Here is a 19,902-nt window from a genome sequence, read left to right as displayed (position 1 = left end):
GGCAACAGCTCGGCATCCGACCGTAAGGCACTACAGAGGGTAGTGTGTACGGCCCAGTACATCACTGGGGCCAAGCTTGCTGCCATCCAGGATCTCTATACTAGGCGGTGTCAGAGGAAGGCCACCCCAAAACATTTTTAGGGTCAAAGACTCCAGCCACCCAAGTCATAGACTGTTCTCTCTGCTACCGCACGGCAAGCGGTACCGGAATGCCAAGTCTCGGTCCAAAAGGCTCCTTAACAGCTTCTACCCCCAAGCCATGAAACTGCTGAACAATTCATCAAATGGCTATTTGCATTTACCTCCACCTTTTTTTTTTTACACTGCTGCTACTCGCTGTTTATTATCTATGCATAGTTACTTTACCCCTTCCTACATGTACATATTACCGCAATTACCTCAACTCAATTACCTCGACTAACCTGTACCCCCGCACTTATATAGCCTCGTTATTTTATTGAGTTACTTTTTTTACTTAAGGGCTTGTAAGTTAGCATTTCACGTTGTATTCGGCGCATGTGACAAATACAATTTGATTTGATTTGATGGAAATTGTCTTTCTGGACCGGGCGTCAGTTAAACTGCAGTACGAAAACAAAACTGTAGGAGCAGTCGAAACCCTGCTTCTAGACCAGAACCCTGGCCCCTTTGTGCCAACTAAAGAGTATGGATATACTGACAAGATACATGTCTCTCTGCCCTAATAATGGGCGTCGTTGTCCACAAAGCGGCATGGCGGGCTGTCTAGCTCCAGCCTACCTACCTTTGGATTGGTGGATACAACTCATTATTGTAATCGTTTTTGAATATTTGATGAGGGTTGTTGACGTCAACCACCTGTATTTAATGGAGAGAGACGCTATGCTACTAGCCTCACTTATGAATATGCATAGCCATCTCGAGACAACTCAGATATAGTGTTTTTTCTCAAAGTTGCCGGGATGTTAGGTGTCCTACTTATATCAGTACACTCGTAACATTGACCTCCATACAAAAACTCCTTGTTTGATTGGCGAAACAACGAAAAAACGCCACCTGCTGGAAAGAGACAGATTTTCCTCCGAGTTGGGCCTCCTCCTTCCTCTCTGTGGAAACCAAGGTCTCAAGTAAATTAGCCTGACGTGTCGTGAAACATTAGAGGAACTGTCGCGACAGTGTCGTCCATTTACAGCGTCCCGCCATTTTAAGTTGAGGACAAAATCTTTTTTTCTCCTGGCGAGAAGCTAACCAAGCTGAAGCCACTTTATCTTTCACTTTGGCTGAAGTATATTCATCTGTGGGAAAACAACTTGCTTTGAACAAGGAGAGTGCACGCTCTTATTCCACGTTGCCTGATTTGGGCTCTCGGAGTTTTAAAGGGATTGAATGAAGAGTTGAGGTGAGTGGGACAGAAATGTGTAGTGCCCCTGAGTCTGAGTTGAGGCACGAGGCCTACGCTGGATAGTGGTTAGCGGTTTGCTAGATAACTAAACTGGAATATGTAACGTTAACTAAAATCTACCTGTTAAACTGTACCATATTTGCACCATATTTCGTTTTAGATATCTCGTCATACTGCAATTAATTAGCGTAAAGCTTTGGTGGATTGACTAACTAACGTTAGCCAGGTGGGTCCATTGTTTGACTGCGTTGTTAGCTAACGTTAGCCTCAGTTAGCCCACCACAGTGATGTCTAGTCGGAAGCCAGACAACTAGTTCTAAAGGCGTCGTCATGATTCTCATCTGAAACAGTTCGGAACAGTTCGTGCGTATATTATGACATTTTGTGACTTGTTTTTTCTTCAACAGTGCAATTGCGGCCCGCAATTCTGGGCGTTCCTGCAAATGGGCATTCCTACATCTGCAGGAACACCTATACTTTTATTGGTCAATTTTCAAGTTGCGGGAGGTGGGGGCGCTCCAGTACAGTAGGTGTAATTAATGAACAATAACGTTGGATGCCAACAGCAGATAAAACTCACAGAAGGGGCGGTGGTGACCACAGTAGCTAGCTAGCCGTACACTGGTAAAGAGGTCTGCTTGAAACATGTTTTCCTGCCGTTCATTTAACGGCGAGGGTAGGTGTTCGGCAGGCGGGAGTAAAGGACACTGTGTACTAGCTTAACCCTAAGGAGGACTTTGGTACACGGGAGGTGGGGGCTTGTGCTAGTGGGTGGCGGGGAGAGTCATCGCCCTCGCCTGTCGGGCACGGTTGTCTCCGGTACGCGGGGGCGACACTGTGTGCTAGCTAACTAGCACGCTTTCACACGGCGTCGCTAACTAAATTCAGCAAAAAAAGAAACGTTCTCTCACTGTCAACTGCGTTTATTTTCAGCAAACTTAACGTGTAAATATTTGTATGAACATAACAAGATTCAACAACTAAGACATAAACTGAACAAGTTCCACAGACATGTGACTAACAAAAATTGAATAATGTGTTCCTTAACAAAGGAGGGGGGGGGGGGTCAAAATCAAAAGTAAGTCAGTATCTGGTGTGGCCACCAGCTGCATTAAGTACTGCAGTTCATCTCCTCCTCATGGACTGCACCAGATTTGCCAGTTCATGCTGTGAGATTTTACCCCACTCTTCCACCAAGGCACCTGCAAGTTCCTGGACAATGGGATTGAGATCCAGGCTCTTTGCTGGCCATGGCAGAACAGACATTCCTGTCTTGCAGGAAATCACGCCCAGAATGAGCAGTATGGCTGGTGGCATTGTTATGCTGGAGGGTCATGTCAGGATGAGCCTGCAGGAAGGGTACCATGTGAGGGAGGAGGATGTCTTCCCTGTAACGCACAGCGTTGAGATTGGCTGCAATGAAAACAAGATCTGTCCGATGATGCTGTGACACACTGCCACAGACCACCTCCAAATCAATCCCGTTCCAGAGTACAGGCCTCGGTGTAACGCTCATTCCTTCGACGATAAACGCAAATCCGACCATCACCCCTGGTGAGACAAAACCGCGACTCGTCAGTGAAGAGCACTTTTTGCCAGTACTGTTTGGTCCAGCAACGGTGGATTTGTGCCCATAGGCGACGTTGTTGCCGGTGATGTCTGGTGAGGACCTGCCTTACAACAGGCCTACAAGCCCTCAGTCCAGCCTCTCTCAGCCTATTGCGGACAGTCTGAGCACTGATGGAGGGATTGTGCGTTCCTGGTGTAACTCGGGCAGTTGTTGTTGCCATCCTGTACCTGTCCCGCAGGTGTGATGTACCGATCCTGTGCAGGTGTTACACGTGGTTTGCCACTGCGAGGACGATCAGCTGTCCGTCCTGTCTCCCTGTATCGCTGTCTTAGGCGTCTCACAGTACGGACATTGCAATTTATTGCCCTGGCCACAACTGCATGCCTCCTTGCAGCATGCCTAAGGCACGTTCACGCAGATGAGCAGGGACCCTGGGCATCTTTCTTTTGGTGTTTTTCAGAGTCCGTAGAAAGGCCTCCTTTTCCACATTTTGTTACGTTACAGCGTTATTCTAAAATATTATTTATTTCTCAGCAATCTACACACAATACCCCATAACGACAAAGCGAAAACAGGGTGCTAATTTAGAATTTAAAAACGTATACCTTACTTAAGTATTCAGACCCTTTGCTATGAGACTCAAAATTGAGCTCAGGTGCATCCTGTTTCCATTGATCATCCTTGATGTTTCTACAACTTCATTGGAGTCCACCTGTGGTACATTCTATTGATTGGACATGATTTGGAAAGGCACACACCTATCTATATAAGGTCCCACAGTTGACAGTGCAAGTTAGAGCAAATACCAAGCCATGAGGTCAAAGAAGTTGTCCGTAGAGCTCCGAGACAGGATTGTGTTCAGACACAGGTCTGGGGAAGGGTACCAAAAATGTCTGCAGCATTGAAGGTCCAAAAGAACACAGTGGCCAATACTCTTCCTAGAGCTGTCCGCCAGCCAAACTGAGCGATCAGGGGAGAAGGGCCTTGGTCAGGGAGGTGACTAAGAACCTGATGGTCACTCTGACAGAGTTCCTCTGTGGAGATGGGATAACCTTCCAGAAGGACAACCATCTCTGCATCACTCCACCAATCAGGCCTTTAGGAAGCAACTCCTCAGTAAAAGGCACATGACAGCCCACTTGGAGTTTGCCAAAAGGCACATAAAGATTCTCAGACCACGAGAAACAAGATTATCTGGTCTGATTGAACTCTTTGGCTTGAATGCCATTAATCACGTCTGGAGGAAACCTGGCACCATCCCCAGTGAAGCATGGTGGTGGCAGCATCATGCTGTGGGGATGTTTTTCAGTGGCAGGGACTGGGAGACTAGTCAGGATCGAGGGAAAGATGAACGGAGCAAATACAGGGAGATCCTTGATGAAAACCTGCTCCAGAGCCAGACTGGGGCAAATCCCGATCGAACATCTCTGGAAAGACCCGGATCTGCAGAGAAGAATGGGAGAAACTCCCCAAAAACAGGTGTGCCACACTTGTAGCGTCATACCCAGTAAGACTAGAAGCTGTAATCGCTGCCAAAGGTGCTTCAACAAAGTACTGAGTAAAGAGTTTGAATACTTGTGATATTTCCGGGGGGTTTCTATTTCTAAATGTGCACACACAAAATCTAGAAACCTGTCATTCTGGGGTATTGTGTGTAAAAAAAAAAAAAAAACAACAACAATTTAATCAATTTTAGATTAAGGCTGTAATATAACAAATGTGGAGAATGTCAGGGGTCTGAATACTTTCCGACGGCACCGTGTGTGTACTCGAAGGTGATCTTGGCAGCATTCTTACGCTTTCTTGTCATCACACCTGGTCCGCTTCCTCAGACCGTAATTGTGGGCTATTCTTTGGGTGCTGAAATTTGTGGTTTTTGATAACTTCATTTTATGTGATGTTGGAGCTTCAGTCCACCCACACTAGTCACAGCTCAACTCGATAGTAAATTGTGGAGTTGCATTTAGTTGGCTGCTAACTATACTGAACAAATATACGCAACATGTAAAGTGTTGGTCCCATGTTTCATGAGCTGAAATAAAAGATCCCAGAAATGTTCCATATGCACAAAAAGCTATTTTCTAATTTGTGCACATTTGTTTACGTCCCTGCTAGTAATAATTTCTCTTTTGGCAAGATAATCCTCCACCTGACAGGTCTGGCATATCAAGAAGCTGATTAAACAGGATGATCATAACACAGTTGCACCTTGTGCTAGGGACAAAATGTGCAGTTTTTTTTACACAACATAATGCCACATGTCTCCAAGTTTTGAGCTTGCAATTGGCATGTTGACTGCAGGAATGTCTTAACAGAGCGGTTGCCAGAGATTGAATGTTAATTTCTCTACCATAAGCTGCCTCCATCGTTTTAAGAGAATTTGGCAATACGTCCAACTGGTCTCACAACCGCAGACCGCGTGTAACCATGCCAGCCCAGGTTCTCCACATCTAACTTCTTCACTTGCTGGATTGTCCGAGACCAGCCACCCGGACAGCTGAAGAAACTGTGGGTTTGCACAACCGAATAATTTCCTCACCAGGGTCTTGACCTGACTGCAGTTCGGCGTCGTAATGCTGGAGAAGTGTGCCCATCACAGATTAATCCCAGTTTCAACTGTACCGGGCAGATGGCAGACAGCGTGTGTGGGGGAGCAGTTTTCTGACGTCAACGCTGTGAACCGAGTGCACAGTGGTGGTGGGTTTATGGTATCGGCAGGCATTTAGCTACGGAGAACTGACACAATTGCATTTCATCGATGGCAATTTGAATGCACAGCGATTCCGTGACGAGATCCTGAGGCCCATTGTTGTGCCATTCATTTGCCGCCATCTCCTCATTTTTCGGCGTAATGCACTGCCCCATGTTGCAAGGATCTGTACTCAGTTCCTGGAAGCTGAAAATGTCCCAGTTCTTCCATGGCCTGCATACTCACCAGGCATGCCACCCATTGAGCATGTTGGGATGCGCTGGATCGACGTGTACGGTGGAGTGTTCCAGTTCCCGCTGATATCCAGCAACTTCGCACAGCCATTGAAGAGTGGGACAACATTCCACAGGCCACAATCAACAGCCTGATCAACTCCATGCAAAGGAAATGTCGTGCTGCATGAGGCAAATGGCGGTCACACCAGATACTGACTGGTTTTCTGATCCACGCCTCAATTTTATTTTTTTGTATCTCTGACCAACAGATGCATCTGTATTCCTGGTCGTGAAATCCATAGATTAGGGCTTAATGCATTTATTTCAATTGACTGATTTGCTTATGAACTGTAACTCAATGAAGGCTTTGAAATTGTTGCGTTTTTATATTTCTTTGTGTGGTATGTGTATATAACCAGTAATCAACCTAAAACATTCACTATTCCAGCTAGCTAGCTATCCTTGTAAATGTTGACGAGTTAACTTGTGACTTTCCAGCCTTCATTTAACTTGAAGCCTCCAGGTAAGGGAAGATTGAGCATTGTTTGGCAACATTGATCAATTCTCTTACACACTAGCTTCAAAGCTTGTTCCACACATGAAAATAAGATGTTACCTTACCTTGCTAGCTACGTGGAAGTAATTTAGGTAGCTTTGCAGCAGAAATTGAGCTGCACATGGTTATCACGATGTTCTTCCAAGCCTTTGTGGCTCTGTCCACACTGCCTAATGGCAACACTGATGCAACTCTGTCTGCATATTATCAGTAACTATGTAGTTTGTAAACTAAATCTCTTTCTCGCTACAGGTGAAAGATGACCCAGTTTTTACCCCCCAACCTGCTGGCCCTATTTGCGCCGCGGGACCCCATACCATTTCTGACGCAGTTGGAGAAGCTGCCCCATGAGAAACACCACAACCAGCCATACTGTGGCATTGCTCCCTTCATCAGGCACTTTGAGGTAAGGCAAACCTACCTAGCCCTTGTACAATTACTCTTCATGAATGAGATGGATATTTGGCTATTTGGTATATTATTTGATTGAATGCCTTTGGCCCTCTACCTTTTTATTAGCCTAACTTTTGGACTGTTTTGATAGGACCCCAGAGATGCCCCTCCCCCTACTAGGGCAGAAACTCGTGATGAGAGGTTGGAGAGAAAGGTGAGACAATTGGAAGAGGGGTCATTCCCCCTTGTGGCCATTTCTTTTCACTTTTAGTCTCTGAAACCTTCAGTGCATATCTGAATAAGATTGGATAAGTGGAAATCTTCAGTATGGTGTACTAGTACATGGCTTTAATTTACATGTACAGTAACCATTTGTGGATTGAGTGAGGGGCCTAGCTAACTCGTTTCTGTTTTACAGAGGAGGGAGAAGATCGAGAGGCGGCAGACGGTTGTGGAGACAGAACTGAAGCTCTGTAAGTTGACATGGATGAGCTTTTGTGACATTTCATAGGATTTACTGAAAGTTGGTCAGGTTGTTATATTTGGTTCTGCCTTCTTCCAGGGGATCCACACAATGACCCCAATGCTCAGGGGGATGCCTTCAAGACCCTGTTTGTGGCTCGCGTGGTAAGTGTGTATTATACAGGCTACCTTCCATGTCCCATGGCATCTTTACCTTCTCTTCCATCCTGTCTTGGCCACAGACTAAAACCGGGTAGTGAATAATAACAAATGAAGCACACGTACACCACAATAAAATGAAAACCAAGCATCCACTTCTTGAAGCATGTCTTATATTTTCTATCGGATGGTATGTAGCCCAGAAGTGTTTTCTGAAGACAATTCTAAGACCAAACTGCCAGTGAAGTGTACACCTGTTGTATTTCGTACATGTGACAAATAACATTTTATTTGTAAAGAGTTTTCCTGCCAAGTTCTGATGGATAGATGTTAACTGTGATATCATTGCTGCAGAATTATGACACAACAGAATCCAAGCTTCGCCGTGAGTTTGAGGTCTACGGCCCCATCAAAAGGGTACGTTGTCTTGGTCTCCTAAACCATCTTTTGGGTCCTTATTGTCCATTTTTGGCAGTTGGTCCTCTGCTCCCCCCCCCCAGCTTGTGCAGCTAGCGTTATTATAGTCGCTCTCTCTTCCAGATTTACATCGTCTACAACAAGCGGTCAGGGAAGCCCAGAGGATACGCCTTCATAGAGTACGAGCACGAGAGAGACATGCACTGTGAGTACCACGAGAGACCAACCCCCTCATAACCCACCTTATCTCAAATGGGAGTCTGCATGCTGGGAGGGTACGTAGGTGGGATAGTATTTGTTGAAGGATTCGTGTAAGCGAGACATGAACAAGAAGGTACCGAAAGAAATGCACCAGATCAATTTTGGGAGCTTACAAAAATTGTTGTAATTTCACTATAGCTTTACAAGTTGTAGCAGTTGGTGTTGCTGACTATTAATTAACATCAGCACCTTATACTCTTGCCTAGTGTAGGAGGAACCCTCTTGACTGAGTAGCACCTTTTTTTAAGGAGCAAACTGACTAGGCTCTGTTTTTAAAATGTGGTTATTTTCTGTACTGCACTAGCAGCTTATGCTGTCCTTGGTGTGATTTTCCCATTGAAGGGCCATGATGGACGATGGTGTCACATTTATCCATAGTCCTAGGCCAACTCTTAATATCTGCCAAAAATAAAAATACAATTTTCACACTGCTGAGCCACACCGTGCTGTACTGCGCTGGCCTGATTACGCTGCGAGGACATGGTGAAGAGAAAGTATCCAAGCCAGCAGAGTATGGTTTGGATTGGCACAATGGTGAGAGAAGGAGAACTAGCTAGCAAGTAGGCTTGGGCGGTATCCAGATTGTCATACCTTCATACCAACCTTGTGCCATACAGGGATATTCGGTAATAACCGGTACTGAACACAAGGGGCGCTGTTTTCAAACCCCACTCATACTCTGTAATCTGAAGGTTAGCAATGCTAACAAGTACATGTCAAATGCCATAGAAAATGCTAATGACCACATTGCGAACATTTTGTACAGTTTCTGACCTAAACTATAAAAGTAACTCAAATGCTACACAGTTTGCTGCATGCACAAAACCAATATTAGCCAGCAAGGCTCTTGATCCAGGAGGGGATTCTCTGCTTTTACCAAGTGAATGCTTGATTTTGGAAGAAACTAACCACTTAGCTAGATAGCTAACTAGCTACTAAATTAGCAAACCCAACGCAAAACTGCAGAACAGTTAGCACATTTTAGACTTAACATTTAGACTTACCATACAGTAATTAGATCACCTGTCGCATGTAGCACAACAGTGAGTGACTCACAAGGCTCCGGTCTCGTAGTTTGCTTGTAAACAAACACCACGTGACTGGGGACTACCATAAGCTTCATAATAATGTGACTGGTGAAATGAACGCAATGTTCTTTATCTCCTAAAATATTGCACAAGTTGACTGCAGGTATCTACTTACGTAGCTACAAATATTCAAATCGATTAATACAACTTCAAATAAATAGTTTCAAACGGTATTGACGGTATTGACAAACCATCCTGTGGCTTTTTCCAAAAACCCTGGTATACGTATACCACCCAAGCCTACTGGCAAGGGGTTTAAAAATATGAACCCACAGTCCACACAAGTTAAAGATACAAGTCTGAACACAAGGGTCTCCAAAATCCATCCATCCTTTTTATTTTCAAAACTTTGAGTTTAGAATGGCGAAATGTTATTAATTAGGGGAAACAAGGTGCTGCGTGAGGGTTGTGTGATGTTTGTCGTGTTTGTGGTGCATGATGATCTCTTGACTAACTCAAATACGGCTGTGAAAGGGTTTCTGTACTGCACTTGTCTGAGTGAGTGCAGTTAGTCCAGCCATGGCACTTCTCCTATGTGGCGGTGGGAGGGGTGGGAAGGTTTGGCCTATGTTTTGTATGCACAAACAACTAAGCCTTGTTCTTCTGGTCACCTTGAATGCCTTTGCTTGCTGTAGGTTAGGCCTGTAATAGTTAGGAGTGCTAAGTCATCTGTGGAACAGGTGGGTTTCCTGGTTGGACCACCAACTGTAAGCTACAGTCACCAACAGGCTAGTGCCCCCTAACTTGTCTGGTTAACTTGGGTACCCTCATCTCTGTGCTTTTGTGTGACACTAGGCCATTTCTATCAGCTCATATCAGTGGTCCTCAACCCTGGTCCTGGCGAGCTACCATGCCCGCTGGTATTTTTCTCATTGATTTAATTTATTTCAATGATCATGCAGACGGGTGTTCCAGGTGTAAATCGGTTGCTCACTAAGATTGCTGCTTACTGGCCACCTTCCAGGCCGACTACATTGTAGTCACTTGCCAGATCTCGCAACACCTGGGAAGGTGTTTTACATATCAGAAAACCAAATCATATAAAATAAGAATCTGATGCTTGACTGCTAGTTGGTGACGAGGCAGGTATCTGCACAGCGCGACTGCAATGTAGCTTGCCTGGAACGTGGCCACTGATTTCATTGCTGGAACACTTGGGGTCATGCATCCAGGGTGCAATGAACAGGCAGGGAATAGTGTTCCCCAGGACCAGGGTCGCCCACCCTTGGTATGATGTGACTCAGGTGAGGGTTGACTTGTGAGGGGATGTCTATGCTGGCTCTGTAGTGTATTAACTGTTTTGTTGTTCTCATTGCCACTGCAGCCGCCTATCTGTGATGGCTATTGGCCAGAGCTGGCTTGCAGATGATGATGGTTATGATACATCTACACCCTACTACCACAGCTCAGTATATGGTTGGTATGATGGGTTTGTATGATGGGTAAGCTTTCTTTCCACCCTCCACCCTCCTATTTAGGGAAGAGGAGCTACGTTCAATGGGCAAAGCACATTTTTGAAGCTGCTTAAATGTTGCCTGAACAATATTGACATTGGTAAGACAGAGCTGGTGCTTTGACCATTGAACGCACCCCCAGGCCATTAGTCAGTTAATGGGTGCCCTGTGAGTTTTCCTTTTGTGTTAAAGCCACCTCCGATGTATCCCTTTTAGCACTTTTACATATCGGCCTAAGAGCTTTTACTATTTGGATTATTTTAGTTGTCTGAAACAACAGCATTTTAGCAAGTTGTCTCTTGCATAATCATTAAGAAAAGGACAATCTTTTGCATAACGTTGCGTCAAAAAGATCACATGCCCAAGACAAAATCCCCTAGCATTGTAAGTTAAGGTCCTTTCTTGTGTGCGTCGAGCTGGCTTTAATGGAATAGGCTTACCACGGGACTCTAACCACTTTTACAGCAAGGCACATAATTATGCACATGTAGCTTTGCCCCTACTATATAACTAGGCAAGAGCAGATGCCAACAAGAGCATAGCAATAGTTCATTCAGACATGGCAGTCATCTCACCCCCAGATCTTCTTTACCACAGCTGATATTAAGGATCAGGTGTATACAGCTAATAGAACCAGTCTAGGGAGGAAACATGTCACCACTGGAACTAGCCTACATTTTATTCTAGCCTACACCAAACACTTCTCATTTTCTCTAGATGCATACCTTTCTGTTTCTTAAAAGAACCTTTTGATATGCACCATATGTGTGCTTGTATAGTAAGATTGTATTTAGGCCTTTTATTCAAGTCGTTTTGGGGGTTGAGGTAAGGCAACCCCCCTTTTTGAGTGAAGTCATCTCTGATTGGTTGAAGGTTATGGTTTGTGGTAAGACAAACCCGGATTGGTTAGGTTAGTGAGGGGTTGTGGTAAGGCCCCTTGGTAGTATACACCTGTGAGGTGTCATGAAAGTACAGTGATAATTTGCTGTGCTTTAGAGGGGGTTCTGGTAAGGCCCTCTGATTGGCTATAAAAGCGAGGGGTTCTGGTAAGGCCTTTTGAATGGTTAAGCGAGTGGTTCTGGTAAGGCCCTCTGATTGGATATAAAGAGGAAAAGAGACCTCTGTGCCGTTTCCCATTGGATCGTCTTCCACCAGTGTAGAGGCCAGGATGGGTCATCGTGGATCTCGCCGAATTCTTCGGTCATAAGAGACTGATCCCAAGACTGTCTGGGCCAAGGGAGTATATATATTTGTGTGTGTTCTGAGTTTGAATCAGAAGTTGCAGACTGGTGTTAAATCTGGCAGAAGCAGGAGACTGCCATGTTGACTGGCAACTGGAAGCCCTATGCTCCGGAAGGTTCTAAGTTCGACACTGCGCTCGTGTCCAGGCGGTGGTAAGATAGTTGGTGAAAAACAAACACAGCAGCCCATAAAGCCCCAACTAAGGTATGTGCACATGGTCACATTTAACTCATGACACATTTGCTCATATCGCGATGCCCCCCTCCCCTATATCTCCCCCTCCAGACAAGTATTACAAGCAGGTCAGAGGTTGTATGTAAGGCAACCAAATGTACACTAGCCTCACTAGAGTCTGAAGCACAACATGTATTGGGTAAGAATATGTTGGTGTAATAAGCAGCATTACCATACAAGGCTGTGTATTCTGGCAATCAGAGTAAATATTCAGAAACTCAAACCAATGTGTCACTGGTATTTTATTTCTCACTGAACCGGGAAGGGGTTGGGGTAAGAACACCAGGAGTGGTGTGTGGTTGTGCCAGTGACGACGGCTGTCGCAGGACGTGTCTTAAGGTGTTACGCTTTGAACACACCGACTGTCGTTGCGCAAAATAGTATGCAGCATAATCTAGATATGTGTGCAACAAAAGGAAAACATTCACCTTCTGCTACCATTTCTGTCAACTCGTTTACGCATACAGTTTGACGCATACGTTTGATAATTCCAATGTATGCACCACACAGATCGCACTGCAACTGCATCTGCAACGCAATGCTGCAAGGCAAATGCAGCGTTCCATTGGAAATTAATGTGCTTCTGGTGTACCAAAACGCAATGGCGCAGTCGGTGTGTTCAAAGCGTCAGCGTTTCTGTGTCTGTAAAATTAATTATGTGCGAAATGGCGGTGAAAATGCCTTTATGTGCAAATATTGAAATAATTAGCATCTTATCGAAGTAAACTTGGAGTCAAGCGACGATATGGTGTGTGGTTCTCCCACTATTAGGCTACAGATAAAATATATGGAAGATGAAATTCACAGGGTGGTGAAAGTGCACGATGATGAGCTTTATTCTTCTTTCCAATAAATATCGAGGGTCTTATATTGGTGACATGATGATCGATACTTGACTGCCGTTTGTCAAAATATTCTCTCTTATCCATTTTCTTGTGTAGACTAGCCTACCCGAGCTGTTGGCTAGCGCGCATGTGCCAAGACCAGCGTAGGCACATTTGATATTAAATGCAACAGTATTTGTGACAACCGTCAGTAGTTGAAAAAGCGTTTTAATTTTTTTTTATTCAATACATGACAACTTAAGCGGGAAAAGTACACTTCACATTTTCTTTATGCAGATTTTTGAATATTTGCATTAAAATCTGACGGCAATTGGATGGAATCCTAGCTACTGGTAGAAAATCCCCAATTCCACCTATAAGTGGTTAGACGTGCTTTTGTAAGTGAAGTGGGTGTCTGTCTGGCCCATGGGGGTGACTCCTATTCACTGTTCCTTCTGGGTAAGAGGTTGTAAATGTGACAACTGTGAACATGCACAAATGCAATTCTCATCAATTTGGATATTTAATTATTGTCATCTGATTTATTTCAAGTGATGGGCTCTCAAACGCATTCCACATCAAAGTACTGTCAACTGCTTGGTACCCTGGGTATAAACACTAACATTTTAGCTTCAAGGTTAAATGAGCCATGCAACAGTAAGAGGTTGACCCTCTTCAACTAATGTGGTCACTACTTGACCTAAGTAAGATTTAAATGATTTTCGGTCTCTGGTGCTCCACAGAAACCATACATGACACAGAGCAATCATATAGGCCTGACTTCAATGTTTTGTTTGAATTTGAATTGTTTGAACATTTTGGAAGACAGTTTTTGGTCAACTTTTATCTACTATACCGGCTCACTTGTAATTTGCAGCTAGAATGGATTTCTTATTCTATCCCTCTTTAGCGTTTCAAAATTGATTTACGGAAATAAAGTGTTTCACAACAAAATACTTAAACGGTGGTACATCTTCAAAAAAAAAAGAAAGATGTGCAGGTAAATGCTGCATTTAGTGGTGGAAAAAGGGTCTACTACTACATGGTCTGTCTGCCCAGAGAGCAGCTCCACACTACCTCACCTGCTCCTGGTCAGTATATGCATGCACTCTTTGTTATCTTTACCTTTTTGAAATGGCAGAGCTCCAACTTATCCTTCTCTACCTTTTTCTTTCATCGCCCCCCCCCCCCCCCCCCCCCCCTCCCCCTCCAGCCGCCTACAAGCATGCAGACGGGAAGAAGATCGACGGGAGGAGAGTGCTGGTGGATGTGGAGAGAGGCCGCACTGTGAAGGGATGGCAGCCCCGCAGGCTAGGTGAGGAACTGAACATTATCTCTGTGACTGCATAATTATCCATACTACAGTCATGCCTTTTTAAAATCTTAACACTGAATTCACTGAATGTTTTGGAACATCTGATTCTCTTCAAATTGGCATTTGCCGGTTATGAATCCTTTAAAATATTTTATTTGTCAGTTTAAATACATAAATCATAGACAGGAAATGAATGCATCACAATGAGCCCTGTTTTCTGTCTCCAACCAGGTGGTGGTCTTGGTGGGACGAGGAGAGGCGGGGCTGACGTCAACATCAAGCACTCTGGAAGAGATGACGCCTCACGTTACGATGACCACCCCCCAATTGGAGGGTGAGTAACTACACTGGGCCCTTGGGGTGGTCTACTAAGGGAGGGTTGTCACCCTATTCCAAATAGGCCCTACCCATTAGACCTGAAATAATTGGATAGATGTAGCAATTTATGGGGAAAATAATCTGACAGCAAGATGGATTTACTACCATATCCAATTATTTTAGATCTATGCAAGTCTAGAGGGTATGGGCTAGTGGTAGATTTGGGATTGGACATTTTGTGGTTTGACTGACTTGATATTTTCTGTAGAGGTTTGTCAGTTGACTTATTTTTGCCCTTCTCTTCACCTCAGGGAACGAGAGCGCGAACGTGGACCTGAGCCCAGAGGGGAGCGCAGAGAGCGCAGCCGTGAACGCGAACGGGGGGGGGAGAAAGAGCGCGGTGGCGAGAGACGGAGGTCCCGGTCCCGGGAAAGACGCAGGCGCAGCTCCCGCTCCAGAGAGAGGGAGAGGGGTGACAGGGGTCTGGGCCTGGCAGTGCCCGGAGAGGAGAGCGTAGGGGGTAGCAGGAGGAGAGACCGAGAGAGGGAGCGGGGGGGAGGAGGGCCAGGGGGAGACAGTCGTAGCAGGGAGAGGAGCAGAGACAAGGGCGAAAGGAAGAAGAGGAGCCGCAGCCGAGAGCGCAAGCGAGACCGGGAGAGAGGCAAGGGTGGCGAGGGGGATGAGGGCATGGGGCTAGGAGAAGGTATGATGGGGGAGGGAGGAGAGAGGATGCCTGAAGAGCCTAGTGTGGGTGAGGAAGGGGGAGAGGTGGGAGAGGAGCGCGGCGGGAGGGAGCGGGACCGTGACCGGAGGCGCAGCCACAGGGACAAGGACCGCGATAGGGACCGGGAGAGGCACAGGGGGGATAGGGAGAAAGACAGGGAGCATAAGAGAGACAGGGAGCGGGGTGGCGGGGAGCGCAGGGAGGACCGGCATGGCTCTCTCCTGCTCCCCTCGGCCAAGCAGGACGACGTGGGTAACGGGGAGGAGGGCGACGCGCCACCCAAGCCAGAGGAGAACAGCCAGGATGGGTTGATGGACCAGGAGTCGGTGCAGTCGGGGGAGGGCTATGTTTCCAACGAGAACGGCTACAAGATGGAGACCCAGGCAGACGAGTACTAAGAGGGGTTTTGCCATCTTTACTCATTTCCTGTTTTTTTTATACAACACAAACCCACACCCCCCACCCCAAACCCCTTACCTGTTTGTGTGAATGATACTGTAATGAGCTGCTGACCTGTTAGAAACCACAACAGGACAGTGTAGGCATAAGAAACAAACTGTCAGTTTTATGGGTTAAGTAGGATTTTGTTTCTTCTGTACCCCCAGGACTAGGTCCACGCCACAAAATAATTATTTCAAACCGTCCCTCGTTATCAAACTGATAACTGTGCTCACTGACCCTTGACATTCGCGGGGGGGGGGGGGGGTACAATCCTGAGAACGTCAACTGTCTGGACCTATACTTCTACCCTCAAGAAAATGTACACCGTTAGCTAGGTTTCCATCCAATTGGCGACAGATTTTCATGCAAATATTCTTAAATCTGCATAAAAACATTATGTGCAATTTCCCACCAGAGATGTTTCCATCCAATTTACTTGTTGCAAATAAAAGGCTGTGCATGATGATGCAGTGCAAATAAAAATGCATTTTGTGGTTAAATTCCCATGTACCCAAAACAAAAAGCTGTGCGTGATGATGCAGTGCAAATAAAAATGCATTTTGCGGTTAGATTACTATGTACCCAAAACAAAAAGCAAGTTAAATGTGTTTCATCACATTTTCAACTCTACTGATGGTTTGTCACTAAATTAGACTTTGCTGTATATAGCGAGTGTGCTCACTTTGGTATTGGCATGTGTGCACATATAGCCTACATGCTAAGATTATATGGACAAAAGTGCGAGAAGTTGTTTTTATTTAATTTTTTCAAACCGCAGCCAAGCATAAATTGTCACCAGAATAAGACCCTAGATATTTATTGGAAAGTAGCATCAAGCTAATTATCTTACACTTTCACCACCCTGTGAAGTCTATATAATTTATTTCATCTGTAGTTTAATGAACAGCGTGTGGGAGGACCACACGTCATCGCGTGACTCCAAGTTTACTTCGATATGATGGTTATTGTATCAATATTTGCGCATAAAAGCGTTTCCACTGACATTTCTCGCATAATTCGTTTTACCGACACAAGAAGATTCCACCTTGTCTAGTGTGTTTTATTGACGTTTGGATAATTTACCCAAAATTGTTCTGTTTCCGTCAGGCCTGTAAGGACTTTTTATCTGACGTACTTCAAATTTTATTGGTCACATACACGTGTTTAGCGAAGTGCTTGTGTTTCTAGCTCTGACAGTGCAGTATATCTAACAAGTAATATCTAACAATTTCACAACATATACCCAATACACACAAATCTAAGTAAAGCAATGGAATTAAGAATATACAAATAAATATATGGACGAGTAAAGTCAGAGCAGCATAGACTAAGATATAGTATAGAATACAGAATATACATATGAGATGAGTAATGCAAGATATGTAAACATTATTAAAGTGGCCATTGATTTCTAATCACTTTACTCGCAATAAAAGGTTGGATGGAAACCTGGTTATTGATAAGATTGAAAATGGGGGGGAGTAAGGAAATGTGTTGCAATGTGCATGTCCAAGATTCGACAAATGTTTCTCATTTTATTCTGTAAAGCAAGACTGAGGAACACTCAATGGAATTGTTCTGATTCTCCTGAAATAAAATTTTGTTTTGTTTGAACATTTAGTCAGCGTGTCATCTGTTCAGTAATCTAAACTACCAGGTTCTTCGGTGGGGTGTATCGTCGGTTGACAACGTTATGGTGCATTACCGCCACCTACTGTACTGGAGTGTGGGCCAGATACTGGGAGAAACTAAATCAATTAGACCTTATGGAACCAATTTCACGCCATATGTATTACATTTAAAATAAGAAATCGTAAACATGAAAAATTAAGTTGATAATGTAAACATGATATTTGAGGAAAGGTCAAATAATGGATGTTGAAATCAAAAACCTTAACAATTAAAAGCTAAATGTATACAATTGTAAAAAAAGATATCAAAGCAAAACACCAACAAAAGCGAGATCGAAATTCTATGACAAACATTTGAAAAACGTATTAAAAAACGAATGCAAAAATCTTTTTTCAGTTAAATGTTCCAACAACCAATCCTATTGAATCCATTTTGCCTACGCTCTTGCCTGCATTTACTACATTTTGGTTATGCTACTCATATCTTGGCATTTTTTTTCGATTGCTAGATTTGACATTTTTTTTCCCACGTGAAGGGCGGTGTTTAGAGGGAGGCGTAGACAATGTGCCTTGGTCCACTAGTTTTGGAGTGACGGTTCAATGAACATGATATACAGGCTTTTTATTTTTTATTGGCTACTTAACCAAATGGTCTGACGTCACAACTAAACGCCAAATCTTTCCCCCTGTGGCCGAATGTTCTGAACATGGCGAATCAGTTACTAACACCTGCGCCGAACTTTGGGCAACAGGTAATAAATGTTTACCGAAGTAGTTACATGGTTTGTCATTAAATATATTAGACACGCTTCTAATATCTGTACATCATTGACCCCTGACTGACAATTTTGAAGTACGTTAGCTTAGTTGGCTGGCTTTGGTATCAGACTAGCCAAATGGAAATGGAATGAATTGCAAGACTGCATGCCTGTAACGTTACAGCTAGCCACTGCCAGCCATAGTGAAACGTTTGCCCGTATGTTTGCCCAGAGTTAGTGAGCGAGCGAGCGTGAGAGTGAGATAAAACAGCGACAACCACGAATAGCTATTCCCATAATAATACCTGAAGCCTAGACCCAATCTTGCCTGATGTATTGTATAAAGATACGCTTAGTGTACTGAACAAAAATATAAATGCAACGGAACAATTTCATTGATTTTACCGAGTTACAGTTCATATGAGGAAATCAGTCAATTGAAATGAATTCATTAGGCGCTAATCTATGGATTTCACATGACTGGGAATACAGATATCTTTAAAAAAAATGGGCCTCAGGATCTCTTCACGGTATTTTTGTGCATTCAAATTGCCATCGTTAAAATACAATCGTGTTCGTTGTCCGTAGTTTATGCCTGCCAATACCATAACCCCACTGCCACCATGGGGTACTCTGTTCACAACATTGACATCAGCAAACTACTCATCCACACAACGCCATACAGTGGTCTGCGGTTGTGAGGCCGGTTGGATGTACTAACAAATTCTCTAAAATGAGGTTGGAGGTGGCTTATGGTAGTGAAATGACCAGTAAATTATCTGGCAACAGGTCTGGTGGACATTCCTGTAATCAGCATGCCAATTGCACACTTCCTCAAAACATGAGACATCTGTGGCATTGTTGTGTGACAACTGCACATTTTAGAGAGGACTTTTATTGTCCCCAGCACAAGGTGCACCTGTGCAATGATGTTTAATCAGCTTCTTGATATGCCGCACCTGTCAAGTGGATGGATTATCTTGGCAAAGGAGAAATGCTCACTAACAGGGATGTAAACACATTTGAGAGAAATAGGCTTTTTGTGCATATGGAACATTTCTGGGATCTTTTATTTCAGCTCATGAAACATGGGACCATTACTTTACATATTGCGTTTATATTTTTGTTCAGTGTATGTTGACCCGTGACAATTTTGAAGTATGTTACTTAACTACATAGTTTAGTCGGCAACCCTTACATCATGAGATTTAAATCACATTTCGCCATTTATGGACAGCTCCTTGGTTTACGGAAAGCATACGTTCAAACTAGTCATACATATCTGATTGTACCTGAATTACCCTTAGTAAAATGTTCTGGACTAGCTGGCTATTTAAGATATAGACATTCAAATTTGGTCAAGTCGGTTAATACTTTTCCCTTGTCCCTATATCCAACTTATGTTCATGTTTTGTTCAGCAGCGAGAGTATTCAGAGGTGTTTTCGGCACACAGCCTCATCTCTGTGCTGACCCAGATTATTAATCAGCGTCAGAGTCCAGTGCCATCGCATCAGCAAGCTCAGGTGCATCAATTGAATGTTCAGGGGTATCATCATCATCTGCAGACAAAGGTGCAGGGACAGACCCAGAGACAGCTGCATTCCTCCAGTAACCAGGAGATGGCCAAGTGCATATCAATAGTCCCAGAATACAGGAAATGTGTAATTTTGCTGTCTACCCCCTGTTTTGATGATTGATGAATTCAGCCAATAATCTGTAAATTATGTATTATTTTTCGCATTGTCATA

General features: G+C 44.2%; 1 protein-coding gene across 1 annotated transcript; it reads left to right on the top strand.

The window, feature by feature from the left end:
• The first annotated feature begins 1,170 nt into the window (after window positions 1-1,170).
• Window positions 1,171-17,378, top strand: LOC311143451 (uncharacterized protein). The gene is made up of 10 exons (XM_084179267.1): window positions 1,171-1,378; window positions 6,685-6,838; window positions 6,977-7,039; window positions 7,244-7,298; window positions 7,388-7,452; window positions 7,801-7,863; window positions 7,987-8,068; window positions 14,180-14,281; window positions 14,513-14,615; window positions 14,911-17,378. The coding sequence occupies exons 2-10, from the start codon at window positions 6,692-6,694 to the stop codon at window positions 15,719-15,721; spliced, it is 1,491 nt and encodes a 496-aa protein (XP_084035393.1). The 5' UTR covers window positions 1,171-1,378; window positions 6,685-6,691; the 3' UTR covers window positions 15,722-17,378.
• The last annotated feature ends 2,524 nt before the right edge of the window (window positions 17,379-19,902 follow it).

The sequence above is a fragment of the Coregonus lavaretus genome, assembly GCF_964263955.1.
Source record: "Coregonus lavaretus genome assembly, chromosome: 2".
Taxonomy (NCBI): Eukaryota; Metazoa; Chordata; class Actinopteri; order Salmoniformes; family Salmonidae; genus Coregonus; species Coregonus lavaretus.
This window is presented reverse-complemented; position numbering and strand designations above follow the sequence as displayed.